Source organism: Carassius carassius, chromosome 39 (genome assembly GCF_963082965.1).
Source record: "Carassius carassius chromosome 39, fCarCar2.1, whole genome shotgun sequence".
NCBI classification, from domain to species: Eukaryota; Metazoa; Chordata; class Actinopteri; order Cypriniformes; family Cyprinidae; genus Carassius; species Carassius carassius.
The window spans coordinates 28,842,076-28,857,075 of NC_081793.1; the positions used below are offsets into that span (position 1 = coordinate 28,842,076).

Genomic DNA, 15,000 nt, shown 5'->3' on the forward strand with positions numbered 1-15,000 from the left:
CCTGTCTTAAACGTCTGTTCTAATAGACACATCATGCATCTGAGGGTTAAAATTCCCTGAAATTAACATGTTTTCCATGATTTGGTAAGCCTTACTGACCGAACGAAGGTTGTTGATTGCTGGCGTGTTGTTCGTCTGATGAATATGATATGAATAAAACACCACAAACTCTGCTGTAAGTATTAGCACGTGTAAATGCTGTTCACTCTCTGCTGTACATAGTCTATAGAAGCAAAGGTCCGATATTTACCAATTTTTCTCTCTATATATAAACACATATATGTATATTTACAGACAATATTATTTTTGCTTCAGACACAATGCTGGAATACGAATCGCCGCGGTTCCTGTGAAGGTTTGTGATTTAACAGGAAGGTGAAGTGCGTTTGCTGAAGAATCAGACGCACAAACGACCTGAAAGCGATCCGGATTGCGACAAGATTAAACCGAAGTCACACGTTTACCTCTTTACCTCGAGCGTCTGGATGTGGTTTGCGACCATTCTTTAAAGTCAACATGAAACCTATTTTACCTCCGTAATGTGACGTCATGAGTTAAACAGGAGAACGATTCATCGTAAAAGAAGGTCATGTTGAGTTTAAAACCTCCTGAATGTGTGTGTGTGTGTGTGTGTGTGTTGGGTAATTTATCATCAGTCTTTGTGGATTTCGCATCTGTTTGTGCTTCTGTTTGACCATCTTAAACAAAATTTGACTTCAGGTGACACATTAATCCAGAAGAATATCAGTAGATCAGGGAAACGGTGTAGTGAAACTGAAAGAGATGATAAACTCAATATTGTTTCATTTTCACGGTTAAACGCTCTGATTTAGTTTTTCCTCGTGGATGAGAGCAGATCTGTCAGGAGAAGATGAACTTTCACATGTTTGTGGATCTGAATAGAGTTGTTTAGTGTATTTTGATACGGTGGTTTTGTAGTTTTTGTTGGCTGAAGCCCATTTTTATATGAGGGTGTATTGACAGAAGTGCATTGAAGAAGATCAGCCTGCCGTTTCTCAGTGTTTTAGCAGGTTTAAGGCAGTGCAATGTGTTGAATTGACAGCTAAAATCATAATTAGCCCAAGTATGTAATGAGCAAACACGAAAGGGTCGGGAAACGTGAATGAAGTGCATTATTCCTGTGTTTTGGGGATCAGTCTGGATTATTGTAAAGATGCTCTGATGTCTAGATGTTTGTGAATCTGACGCATGCTTTGCATTCATTATCTACAATGTATCTCAATTTGAAACATTTTATACATGCTGTTATAGCTTTTTGGCAAAAAAAAAACAAGAACAGAAGTAATGCAGCTACTCCAGCCCTCGATATCAGCTGCTATTCGAGACTATATCAACCGCTCAAACTTCTGTAGATCGCATGCAGTCTCCTCCTAACGGTGATAAAAGCAATAATTCACCCAAAAATGAACATCCGAGATCAGGATGAGTTTGTTTCTTCATCAGGTTTGGAGAAATGTAGCATTGCATCAGTGTCTCATCAATGGATGCTCTGCAGTGAATGGGTGCCGTCAGAATGAGAGTCTGATAAAAACATCACAATAATCCACAGCACTCCAGTCCATCAGTGAACATCTGTAGAAGACAAAAGATGAAACACATCCAGCATTAAGATGATTTTAACTCAAATAATCCATAATAACACTTCCTCCAGTGAACAAGTGTTCTGGTCTGAATCAGGAGAGAAATCTGCACAGATCAAGCAGCGTTTAAACAGATCTAAACTAATCTGTGAGAGACAACAGCAGATGCACTTGTTCACTGGAGGAAGTGTTATTATGGATTATTTGAGTTAAAAACATCTTAATGCTGGATGTGTTTCATCTTTTTTCTTCTCCAGATGTTCACTGATGGACTGGAGTGCTGTGGATTATTGTGATGTTTTTATCAGACTCTCATTCTGACGGCACCCATTCACTGCAGAGCACCCATTGATGAGACACTGATGCAATGCTACATTTCTGATGAAGAAACAAACTAATCCTGATCTTTGGATGACCTGAGCACATTTTCAGCTAATTATAATTTTTGGTGAACTGTTCCTTTAAATAAATGCATTTCCAATGAAAGTTTAAAATCACAGACTTTACTAATTTGCTTTTAGAGTCTAAACACAAAACACACCTTAAGACTTGGCTCTACATTAGACTGAACTCTTTCACTCACAAGCTCTTAAATACCTTCTTTCCTCACTGTCTCATGTGAATCTGATCAGAATCACTTAGCAGACTAGTTAATGACTTAATAACCACACAAACCGCCGCAGATGCTGTGTGTATATCTGTGTGCTGGAGCTTTTAATGCTGCATGCTCTTTCACCGTCATACTGTCGTTACGTTCTGTTTCTGGGGCCAAATTAACGGAGCGTCATTTACTCAGAGAATGATATTTTACATTTTGTTGTTTTTTATGAAGAGGTCCTGTGTGTCAAAATGTGTGTTTTAAATGGAAAACTGGAATAATTTGAGACGGGATGTTCAAAGTCTCATGAAGCTTAAAGAACAACATCCTTCATCAGAATGTGTTATTGACAAAAAATAATAATAAATAATTTTTAATGACTTACATTTGTACATGCATTTTATTCCAAGCTGTTTAATTCTGAAATATGACATATTCCTGAGGTTAAAAGGTTTTGGCTAAGATAATCTAAATCTCATTATAAGCAATGTCTTCTAAAAAGAAAAGTTAGTTGCATCATTCATGTATTAAAAATAAACCTGGTCAGTTTTAAGTTTATGTATAATGCATTTCAAAGGTATTCATAATGTACATGTACTGCATTATATATAATTGTGAAGTTAAATGCAATATAATATTTGCACATTCCTTTTGGTTGTTTTTTTACAGTTTAATGCATTATACTGTGTAAAATTAATAGATAAGTATGATAATTTATTAAAAATAATAAGATCATGCAATGCATTATAAAGTCTATTAATTAATGCATTCAAATTATTTTTCAATGCATTGCATTTAGAGCCTTCAATCATTACCAAAACTTTTTGAGATGTATTAAAATGTTTAAATGTATAAAATCGTTCAAGCGATCTGAAGATGTTCCCCTGCTGGCCACACAGATTCTGTCAAAACACACAAAAACGGCAAAAATGAGCACATATGCATACATATGTATGTTAGTTAACTAGAATACTTTCATGGAGTTAGTTGGTGGTTATTTGAGATTTATGAAGAAAGAATAACAATACAAAAAGAGCGAAGAGTTAAAGAGTCATCACTTCTGAGGTTTCTCAACTCAGGAGAATTAATAGAGTCTCACTTTATCTCAAATGTTTCTCAAAACGACTGCCAGTATACAGCTATGAAAGGAATTGTTTGAGAAAAGATTGAGATTGAATTTTGGACTGAACTCTGCACTGTTGAGATCATTCATGTATGAAACCACTGGTGTCTTTTTCTCAGGAGAAACATCTGAGACGTTTTCTTGATATGTTCTAGTTTCTCAGGTGGTTTATTGAGTCCTAGACAGGTGAATGCAGTCCAGTTCACATGCACGCATGCAGACTCTAAACACGCTCTGATGTTTGCATGCACCACAGAGGATCAAACAAGACGTACCTCCTGACCCTAAATCCAAACCTACACTGTGGTGGGACGAAAACTCCCGAAAACATGTCCTTAAACAATCAGATGCACAAAACAACACGTTCAGGAAACATGACCATGCAGAAAAACTGATTCTCATTGCTGTAATAGAGTATTTTATACACTAGCTACTATGTAAAAATGACTGGAATACAATGATTGCATTTAAAGAATAATTAAAATATAAATACTCTGTATTTTAAATAATATACTGATGTCATATCCAGAAAAAAAAAGAGACGGTTCACCCAAAAATGAAATTTCTGTCAAACAGTTGACTGTCACCATTGACTTCCATTGTATGGAAAAAACTACTCAGTGGCTGCCGTCCACTGTTTGGTTACCAGCATTCTTCAATATCTTATTTTGTGTTCAACAGAAGAAAGAAACTCTTAACTTGAGGGAGAGCAAATGATAATGATTTACATTTTTTTGTGTACTGTCTCTTTAAGCGGAAGGTGAGGTGTGTTACCTGAGTCCAGGCGCAGGTGTAGCGGTGTGTGATAGGTGCTGATGTAGCGCGCGGGACTCAACAGCGCCTCCATCTGGAGCAGACGAGTCACTGCGGCCTGCGGAGGAACCGCATCCTTCAGCACTTCATCCGGAATCACTTCAGATCCCTGATCAAACACACAGATCTCCTGAGTTTATCACCCAGAACCGTCCGAGAGAGCACAGCTTCATCTGTTAAAAGATTGTCTATCAGATGTTTGACTTCGATAATGATCCTGGAAGATTAATAAAGGCCTGTTCACACCGAGAACGATAACTGTAACGATGAACATATTTTCAGCATCCACACCAACGCACGATAACACTCTGGAAATAATCGCCTGAAAGTAATCCCAACGATATCGGTTTTCTCTGTTATTATCATTGAAATGTGAAACTTGTATCAAAAGTGAAAATGTATCGTTATAATTTTCATCCTTGGAGTAATCCTTAAGCATGCCTTTATTTACATTCTGTTAACTTAACTGTATCGCATGCTTTTAAGTAGAATTCAATTTCCTATATGACAAAAAAAAATTACACACACACACACACACAAACTCACACACACACACACACACACATATATATATATATATATATATATACACAAAAATGGACAAAAATATATTTTCACATTTTTTTGCAAAGTATTACAGAAATTAATTTGATAAATATTATTATATTAGTATTAATAATTTTTTTTTATTTATATTATTTTTTAAATATATTTAATATATATAAATATATTTGTAAATTTATTTGTATTTTATTTTCTAACTTTATTTATTTATTTTATATTATTTATTTTATATTATACATTTATTTTGGTGTATGAAAATTTAAACAATATATTTTCAATTTCAAAAATATATTTAATTGAACTTTACTAATTAAAACATATACTTAACATTAATTTTAGATATATTTTAGCCCCCGATTTTTTTTTTTTATTGCCAGTTGCATGATTCCAGCGATATTATTACACTTTCAAATCTGTTCACAATAATTCTATAGCTATGACTGTTTAGTCATACTCTTATTACTCGTGGGGAACTTTAGGAGAGACGAGGAAACGAAGTCCAGAGCAATGACAGATCTTAGGTATTTATTTGTACCGTGATCTGTTGTGTTTTGTTGAGCAGGAGGCGTCCGAGCCGAAGGATCTGATGAAGGGTGTCCCCCACGAGTCTCTCCGGGCTCTGTTCGTCTGAGACCAGCGTCCCCTGGCTGTCAGACTCGTCCAGAAGCTTGTGGCTCCAGAGCTGGAAGAGTCTTCTGGGAAGGTCGTGGGACACCAGCAGGATTCGGGGCTCCAGGATCGGACCGCTGTGGGGCAGAGAGGTGCTTCTGCACATTATTTGACAGTTTTACTTAATCAAGTTAACCTAAATTAAAATGTGAAATGTTGCCTTAGTAACAAGCTGGTATTTTATTATCTTTTATTTATTTAATTTTAAGTAACAGAAATAATTGTATTTTTAGTTAACTCTAGTAACCCCTGATTTATTTCGTCTTGCAGATGTATCTAAATGTAAATGACCTGTAGTGCACTAACTGGCGTTCACTATCTAGGGAAGAATGATTGTTTTATCAGCAGCGCAGCAGAGAATCGTGGGTGTTGTTGATTAATAATCACCTGTTCTCCTCCATGTGTCGCAGGTCTTGCAGGATAGACAGCAGAGCTTCAGTCGAACACTAGTGCATGAAGGATATTTATGGATTAACATTTCACAATCACTGCGTCTGTTTATGACACGCTTCTGACATACAGTGCTCCAGATTTAGGAATATGATGCATCATTTACTCACTCTCATGTCTTTCTTTCTTCTGTGGGAAACTAAAGTTTAGATGTATATCATGCAGAAAACCTGATGCTCTCCAACCTCATTTTAAAATATAGAACTGGCACTTATGTAATGTACAGTAAGTAATATTTTCATACTTTTTTTTCTTTTTCTTTTCTTTTTTTGCATGATTTGGCAGCTTGACTGGAAATGGTGCACAATTAATTATTCTTTTTTTTACTTTTTGTTTAGGCAATTGTAATATTAATATATTTTTCATATTTTAGTTTGGAACAGTGTTATTTTAGTATTGTTGATATTACTACGGTATTTATTTATACTTTGAATTAGCTTTATTTTAAGTTTTAGTAATTTTTGTTAAATGCTTTTGTCATTTTTTTTTTATTTGTACATAAATTATTTTAATAAGATATAATAAAAAAAATCATTGTTAGATGTTCCCTGTAATATTTCTATATATAGTAGCTTTAATGTATTTTTATTACAGTTTTAGAAATTATGGAAGTTTTTTTCCCCAACAGAAAAATAAATTCAAAAAGGCGATTGCAACTTTTTAATCTTGCAATTTAACTTACATTTTTAAAGTCAATTTAACTTTTACTTTTAACTCTAATTCTTGCAGTCCTGTCTGCGAATACAAAATTAAATTGCAATGTTTTTATTTTAAATTGCAATACATTTTAGCTCACAATTTTGACTTTTCTTCACAGAACTGCAATTGTATATCATGTAACTCTGAGAAAAAGGTTTTAGATGCATGAATGTTCCACAGTGGCAGAAAGCCATGGTTGTGAAGCAGCTGATGAACACCGTGGAGCGCAGATGAAGCAGATGAAGCACCTCGATGACGAGCAGCACGTGCTGAGGGTAAAGCAGCAGGAGACCGGTGACGTCTTCACCCGCTCGGATCCTCTGCAGACTGAGAATCAGCTTCCCGTAGTGATCTGACACACAACACACACCAGAGAAACGTCTCAGAGAGTTCATTTCAAAACTGAACCATTTTCAGGTCAGGGTTTGGATTGTGAAGACACTCTGGAAATCTGAGACGCTCAGACGGACCTAACACAGCTCTCCTGTCAGCCGCTCCACAGGACAGACGGCCAATCACAGTCAGCCGGTGTAACAGGAACTTCTGCAGGAGAGACAGGAAGTGACACAAGACAAACCTGTTGAGTGACTGAAGAATATGAGAAACACTCAGCGTTTGTTTGAGCTGTTGACTGGATACAGAGAACGTCTGTGCGTTTGATTTTATGAATCTACAGCAACCGCTCATCAAATAAACAATACAAGTTGCACATTTACATGTATTTTTTTGTTCTTATGAATTAAATTTTTTTTTTAATATCACACTTTGGAAAAAGACTAATTAAAGAGACAATAAAGCTTAAAATAGTTGCATAATAATAATAATAATAATCATTATATACATCTTTTAAAACTAGTATTTGTTTTTGAGCAAGTATTTTCTTGAAGTTTGAATGAGATTTTAAGTTAATATTTCAGTCATGTATCAATTTATCAACACATTCAAATGTTCACGGTTCAAATAAACAAATAAAATTAAAAATGTTACAATTAAAAATAAACTAATAAAAAAGTGTGTTCTATTTTTATAGCAATTATATATATATATAATTAATAATTGCAAAATATTTCTACATAGCTGTTATTTCTTTTAATTTCAGTTTTAGTTTTAGTAATTATTATGGAAGCTAAAAAAGGTAATTGTGACTTTTTTTCTTACAGTTCTGAGTTTATATCTTGCAGTTTTGAGAAAACATCAGAATTGATGGATAAATAGTCACAATTACCTTTTTTCAGTTTTTTTTTTATCCAGAGGTGGAAACAAGCTTCCACACTTTCATTTATTTCTATTTCAGTCAATTTAGTAATTTTATTTAACTTCAACTTGCATGATTATTTTCCTAAATAAAACATTATGTAAATGTAACAATATATATAGAATTCAAATGAACACATTAAAATGTAACAATCAAAGGTTATGTAACTTAAAATGTAACTCTCTCTCTCTCTCTCTCTCTCTATTTTCTTAAACTCCCTGCAGTTTCCTGCTGAAGCTCAGTGTTGATGAATTGCCTGAGCTCGTTCAGTCTGTGTTTGTGTGCACTGACCGTCTCTCTGCGGTGCTTCAGCCGTCGGTGGAACAGACTGGAGCCGTTCTCTTTATCTGCTTCTGTGCTTGAGCTCTGTGTGTCTCTCTCCATGCTGCTCTTCTGTCCGTCTGCTGCTAACTAACCCTCCCTCACTGTTTACCTGCTTCATCTCAATCTCCAGGAGACGAGAGCTCTGCCCCGGGGAAACACAAGCGCTGCCAATTACCCCCGAACCATCATGAAAACACTACTCATTCTGTGAGGGAAGTGGTGTTTAAAACTTTTTTTTTGGAGCCAGCTCCTTTGTCTTACTAAGACTCATTTGATAGCTAGCAATTACGTAAGTATTATTTTCATACTTTATTAATAATGTGACTAAGTTACGGCTCGATTGGAAACAAAGCACCATTAAAATATTCTGATATTTTTCTTTTAACTCACTCTTTGTTTAGAAAATTTTATTTTGGCTTTAGTCATTTAAGTATTTCAACTTCATTTCATTTATTTTGGTAAGATTTCTAAATATTGTTTACATTTTTATAAGTTTTACATAAAAAAAAAAAAAAAAAAAATATATATATATATATATATATATCTATAAATTAATCAATTATTTTTTTTATTTCAGCCTTTTTCTTATTTCTTATTTTTAAATTTTATTTTAGTAGTTTTACCATTTATTTATATATATATATATATATATTTTTTTTTTTTTTTACATTTTTAAGTGCGAGTTTTTGTCTGATATTTACATTCTGTTTTATTTAAAAAATTGATTTTTGTAATTTAAATGTAATTTTTTAAAATTTTAATTTATTTATATTTTGTTGTATTTTTGCCTGTATTCCAATTACCCCAAAAAAATAAAAATTCTGACACAAATTTTTTGTTTTAATTAACAGTAGCAACACTGATCTGACACAAGGGTGAAAGAATAAAATCAATATTTAAATACATTTAAAAAGTAGCGGACATAGACAAAAGTACATAAAGTTTTTGCTAAATCATTGATTTCTGATAAAAATCAACCCTGGGACACAGAAGTGCCTGGACACAGAGCTGAAGTGTGTCTTTGGGTGTGTTGTAGTGTAGTGTACTTGTGCTCTGGAAGTAGTGTAACCTCTGATGAGGAGAAATCTGAGCCGCTCCTGCTTCAGTGAATGTAAGAGCATAACAAACCTTTCTGCCAGTCCTGTGTTTGTCCATCAGCCGGACGAACAGAGACTCTGATCTGACCAACTCTGCGTCCAGATCCCGTGAAGCCATGACTGCCTGTGTGTGTGTGTGTGTGTGTGTTTACACTGGTTACTAAGCAACAGCAGCTCTGAACACCCCTGCACCCTTCTGAAGCTCTCTTTTAAGGGAACAGTGCACACTTCTGAGTCAAAAACACCTATGCATGAATATAGACAGGACATTTGTGTAGATTATGCAGTATATTGGTGCCATGAGAAACAAAGAAAGACAAAAATACAAAGATCATTTCTGATTGAGATGTTTATGTACTCATTTCTATTTTCTGTCTGCTTGCAACATTATATATACACACACATTACATACCCATAACACTATTTTAATAAATCCTTCTTGTGCTAAAAATGAGAAATTATATATATATATATAACCTTACATTTCCCTTTTACCTTTTTTCCAATTCTATGTCTGTTTGAGGATGCAGTATTCAGAAGAGCACATACTGAGTAGACCAGAGAAATAAGTGAGCATACTCTGTAGAATTTTGTTTATGAACTACGTTTTTGCACAAGTTATAAAGTGCAAGGTTATGTTCAAATTGGAAGTCATGATAAATGTCAGTAGACTGAAGGTTTGAAAAGCAGAAATACAGATGTTCACACAATATATAAGTGCTACATGAGATTAAAATTATACACACTTGCAGTCAAAAGTTTTTGAACAGTAAGATTTTGAATGTTTTTTTAAAGAAGTCACTTCTGCTCACCAAGCCTGCATTTATTTGATCCAAAATACAGCAAAAGCATTAATATTGTGAAATATTTGTACTACTTAAAATAACTGCTTTCTGTTTGAATATTTATTTCTGAGATGCTCCGCTGTATTTTCAGCATCATTCCTCCAGTCTTCAGTGTCACATGATCTTCAGAAATCATGAATAATATGATGATTTACTGCTCAAGAAAACAACATATTTTTTATTTTTATTACATTAAAAACAGCAGAGTTGATTTTTTTTCTTCTGGTTTCTCTGATGAATAAAAGTTCAGAAGAACAGCTTTTATCTGAAATATAAATACATTATAATTGTTTTTTATCATCACTTTTGGACAATTTAAAGCATCCTTGCTAAACAAAAGTATTAATTTCTAGAATTTATTTCCAAATAAAATAAAATAAAATAATTTTTATGATTATTAATAATAATGTTGTATTAAAAAAAAAATTCTTTGAGCTGCAAATCATCATATTATTCATGATTTCTGAAGATCATGTGACACTGAAGACTGGAGGAATGATGCTGAAAATACAGCGGAGCATCACAGAAATAAATTACACTTTAACACAGATTCACACAGAAAACAGATGTTTGAAATAGTAGAAATATTTCACAATATATTTATATTTTTTGCTGTATTTTGGATCAAATAGATGCAGGCTTTGTAAGCAGAAGAGACTTCTTTAAAAAAACATTTCAAAATCTTACTGTTCAAAAACGTTTTACTGGTTGTGTAGATCTCAGTATTTTTTTTAAATTTCAAGCTATGGGAGAGACTTGAATGGAGCCTAAAAACCCAAGCCTGAAACCAAACCCCGGATAGACAGGCTGAGTGAATGTGGTCTGGACTTTGTGGATGAGGCTCATGGTGTTGGAGACACTGTAGAAGGACAGATTTCCTCTACCATGATCCAGATAAACTCCTACTCGAGATGAGCTGGGAATTTTAAAGGGTTTCGTCTCAGTGTTACTGTGCCAGAAAGTGTACTGAGAAGATGTGCAGCACAAACACCAGGACTGATCATTGTGTCCAAATCCACACTCGTTTCCAGGGCCTTTAGTGTTAATGCTCTTGTATGAAACCGCTATGACGACTGTGCCACTCCACTCCACCTCCCAGTACCAGCAGCCGGTCAAACCCTCTGTGTTTAAGACCTGCCACTATCTATCAAATCTCTCTGGGCGATCTGGATTTGACTGTACTGTACCCCACGTCAGTTTGGTGTTTCCCTCTGAAAAATGAAGATTGTTATGAGCCGTGTTGAGGTCCAGTGTCAAGTTATACGAATCTGCACAGGAGAAAAATCAACTTTTATTTCAGCTGTGTTGCATAATATGAGACTTGTATAACAGAAATGCCTGAAAATTATCTTCTTGTAACGAGCCCCGGATTACACCAAAAAGGGAGCGCTGGAGGCTCGCACAGGACACTGGAAGGGGCAGCATCCATGGTGCTTTGGTAGGGGTCCAATTCTCGGTCACAGACGTGACTTCGAGAGTGACCGGCTAAAGGGAATGTCTCAGTTACAAATGTAATTTACATATGTCTCAGCTACACATTCCTCAAGGAGGGAACAGAGATTTCAAGTCCTGTCGCCTGCTGTATGATTCTTGAGCAGCTGGGTTCCTGGCTTGGCTCATCAGCGAAAACCTGGTATGCGTTGCACCTGCTGCCTTTTTATGCTCACACAGCCAACCAGTCCAGACCTGTGCATTATCTTACAATGATGCAGTTGCTGATTAAAATGATGCAGGATGACTGCGTACTGTTACGGTCTATTTTAGTTTCATAATTTAAAAAAAATATTATAATTCTTATAAAACATGAACAAAAACATCCTTTTCTTATCATTATTTAAATTAAAAGTTAAATTGAATGTATGCATTTAGCAGACGCTTTTATCCAAAGCGATTTACAGTGCATTCAGGCTATCAATTTTTACATATCATGTGTTCCCGGGGAATCGAACCCCCAACCTTGCACTTGATGTGCAACTAATTTGCATTTTAATTAGATTAATTAGTAATTAGATTTAAATTGTAATCACCTGACAGACTTAGTTTAAATTCTCAAGATCTTTAAAGTCAGGTGGATTCTCATTGCGATTGGTTCTCTTTATAGTTGCAGTGTGGACTTCCCTGTTCTTTTAGAGTAAGAGTGTATTATTAAAATGTTCAGTTATTGTAATAATTTTTGGTGTGAACAGGTCTTTACAGATCTGAAATTGTAATGTTTTACAAACAGCTGAAGATTTTGATTCAAATTGTTAATAAGATATTTGAAAAATGGTGTCAGTGTGGTAAGCTCACCTTTCTCAGATAACTGCATGTGACTCTCCTCAAGTAAATCCATTATTCTGTTTTTTCTCTCAGAGACCGATTTCCTCACATGTCCAAAGAAGCCGTGATGACTCAAATTAACTCTGGGTGAATTTTCACACATTGGAGGATTTGACAGAGACCTAATACTCTACAACAAAACACAGGACAACAAATCGAGAGCATTTTGTTAACAGGTCCATTTAAAAGCAGTGATCTACAGGAAGAAGGATGGAAATGAAACCTGGAGGAACAGGAAGTCATCCTCAGAACGTAAAAGCATCTGAAGGTCAGCATCTCTGCTGAATCTCTGAAATCTCATGCTGGAGCTGCTCTTGAACTGACTCAGCCTGACAGAAGGTGGTCTCCTCCTGAGCTCTGATCAGATGCGTGATCTCAAGGCTTTGAGCTTTAATGCAGTCTGTCAGCTCAATACAGAGTTTCTCCATGTCGTCCACTGCTTCCCGGGCAGAGCTCTGTTTGCAAACACAATGGATTTGTTGAGAGGGTTCTGTAAATAATGTCCACCTCCCTTAAACATAAAAACTTAAAGGGATGTTTCACCCAAAAATTAAATTTGTCATCATTTAAGAATTTCAAGATGAGTAAATGATGACAGAATTATTATTATTTTAGTATTGTGGAAAACTCACTCGGATTGTCTCCATTAATGTTGTGAGTTTGGTTAATTCGCACTCTCTTCTCTGAATTCTCTTTTCCGAGTTCCTTTGCATCTCTTCAATCTCTCTCTGTGGAGGATTACATTACATCAGTTTTTAATGCCAACAAATGATGTCCCTTGTATGTTGATGGAATTTAGACACAGTAATTGATATGAATTCCATGAATAAAAATCATTTATATGTGATATGCTACCATCACCTTCTAAACGTAATCCACATTGAACCGAATAATGAGCTATAAATTTGGATTTCTGGAAGTCTGCATCTCTGATTCTCTTATTGTCCTGCTTATTACTCTGAAGCTGCTTTGAAACCATGTGTATCATGTAAAGCACTATTCATGTAGGTGTCTGCAATAAATGGAGACTGCATTTACCTGTTTAGATTGTCTTTCAGATGCAGCAGGCACAATGTCATGCTCTCTGTGTTCCTTCAGAACACAAAGTAAACACACAAACTGCTTCTCTGTCTTGCAGTAAATCTCCAGCGGCTTCTTATGAGTAGGACAAATCATCTCCTTGATCTTACAGGATGCCGTGACTAATTTATGGCCTTCGTATGCTGGAGACACACGGTGAGGCTTCAGGTGGAGCTCACAGAAGGACACCACACACACCAAGCAAGATTTCACAGCTTTGCATTTTCTCCCTGTGCAGACATCACACGGCACATCATCGAGCTCAGCGTAACAGATAGAGGCTTCAGGCACCAGATTCCTCAGTTTCTCGGCCAGATCTGTGTTTGTTTTGAGAGCAGGTCTTGGACTGAAGGTCTGTCTGCACTGAGGGCAGCTGTAGACACTCTTCTGATCCTCCAGATCCCAGCAGCCTGTAATACAGCTCTTACAGTAACTGTGTCCACAGGGAATTGTCACGGGATTCCTGGGAACATCCAGACAGACCGGACAGCAGAGTGCCAGAGCAGCCTCCGCCATTTCGCTGTATACGAACAATGTCTGTTAAGTTTCAGTTTAGAGCTAAGCATGCGACTTCCTTGTTCTGGGTTTTATGGAATGGGTGGTGCCAGAAGATTCACTGAAAGCCTGTTTTAGCACCGAAAAAAAAACAGAAAGTAATTTTTAAAAAAACTTTTTATCTCAGAATCCTGACTTTTTTTGTGTTTATTTCTCAGAATTTGCAAGTTTATATCACACAGTCAGAATTGCAAGATAAAGTTTTTTACAACTATTTTTGCAGTTCAGAGAGCACAAATGGCACAGGTGACAATAGATGGACACAATCTGAGAAGGAGAGGAGGAAGAGTACATGAAGTGGAGGATGAGGAGGAAGAGTGAGGTTTAGAGAGTGTTAACAAGGCTGGATCTGTCAGAACAGGGTTTTTTCTCTTTGTCTAGCAGAAAAGACAACATTACTTGTGATGTAGACAAAAAGTACTCACGTCAGACACAAGCACGAAGACATAATGCTGGGACAGAATTAATCTACAATTGGGCAACTTACAGTATTTGAGAGTACTGCAACATACTATTCACTTACAGTTTTACTTGACCATTTTTCTCTTTGCAGCTGGACTGCAGTACTTTTGCAGTATAGGAGAGCTGAATATACAGTTTTTATTGATTGCTAAAACACACTTTAACTGATTCGTTTGGCACAATTTTCCAAACCATTTATACAGTTCCTGAATCAAAGACATGTTTCTTTTTTCTTCTATTTTCACACACGCTCCGATTTGTTCAGTGTTTTCTGCATGAACTCTACACAAACACCATCGTCTTGCACGTTTAACCATGTCCTCATTCAGAAAACAGAAGCACACAATATACCTCAAGAATCACATTATGAATGTCTACTTTCTATGTACAGTAAATACCATTCATGAAAACCATTCATTATCTTTGGATGAGGCAGGCTTTATTTAATCTGGCTATGACAAACAAGTTTTGCTTAATGATTCCAGTATTTGGTCTTTTCTCTCTAGTCTATTACAATGATGTATGAATCCATAATGAATGCTGCAT

At 35.6% G+C, this 15,000-nt stretch overlaps 2 protein-coding genes and 1 pseudogene across 4 annotated transcripts; all 3 read right to left on the reverse strand.

Moving 5' to 3' along the window:
* Positions 1-2,701: 2,701 nt before the first annotated feature.
* LOC132121131 (testis-expressed protein 47) lies at positions 2,702-9,406 on the reverse strand. Of its 3 annotated transcripts, XM_059530307.1 has the most exons (8): positions 9,225-9,348; positions 8,064-8,238; positions 6,988-7,060; positions 6,766-6,869; positions 5,756-5,814; positions 5,235-5,445; positions 4,097-4,244; positions 2,710-3,101 (listed from the first exon to the last, which is right to left on the reverse strand). In XM_059530307.1, the coding sequence occupies exons 2-8, from the start codon at positions 8,154-8,156 to the stop codon at positions 3,061-3,063; spliced, it is 729 nt and encodes a 242-aa protein (XP_059386290.1). In that variant the 5' UTR covers positions 8,157-8,238; positions 9,225-9,348; the 3' UTR covers positions 2,710-3,060. The 3 variants fall into 3 exon arrangements, with proteins under 3 accessions (XP_059386289.1, XP_059386288.1, XP_059386290.1); XM_059530306.1 differs by lacking the exon at positions 8,064-8,238 and having other exon boundaries at positions 2,702-3,101; positions 5,235-5,466; positions 9,225-9,406; XM_059530305.1 differs by lacking the exon at positions 9,225-9,348 and having other exon boundaries at positions 2,702-3,101; positions 5,235-5,466; positions 8,064-8,258.
* Positions 9,407-10,470: 1,064 nt separating this feature from the next.
* On the reverse strand, positions 10,471-12,370 carry LOC132121175 (cytolytic toxin-beta-like; annotated as a pseudogene).
* On the reverse strand, positions 12,330-13,979 carry LOC132121132 (E3 ubiquitin-protein ligase TRIM47-like). Its single transcript, XM_059530308.1, has 4 exons — positions 13,396-13,979; positions 12,990-13,085; positions 12,581-12,812; positions 12,330-12,487 (listed from the first exon to the last, which is right to left on the reverse strand). Exons 1-3 carry the CDS (start codon positions 13,951-13,953, stop codon positions 12,627-12,629), a joined length of 840 nt encoding a protein of 279 aa, XP_059386291.1. The 5' UTR covers positions 13,954-13,979; the 3' UTR covers positions 12,330-12,487; positions 12,581-12,626.
* Positions 13,980-15,000: the final 1,021 nt, after the last annotated feature.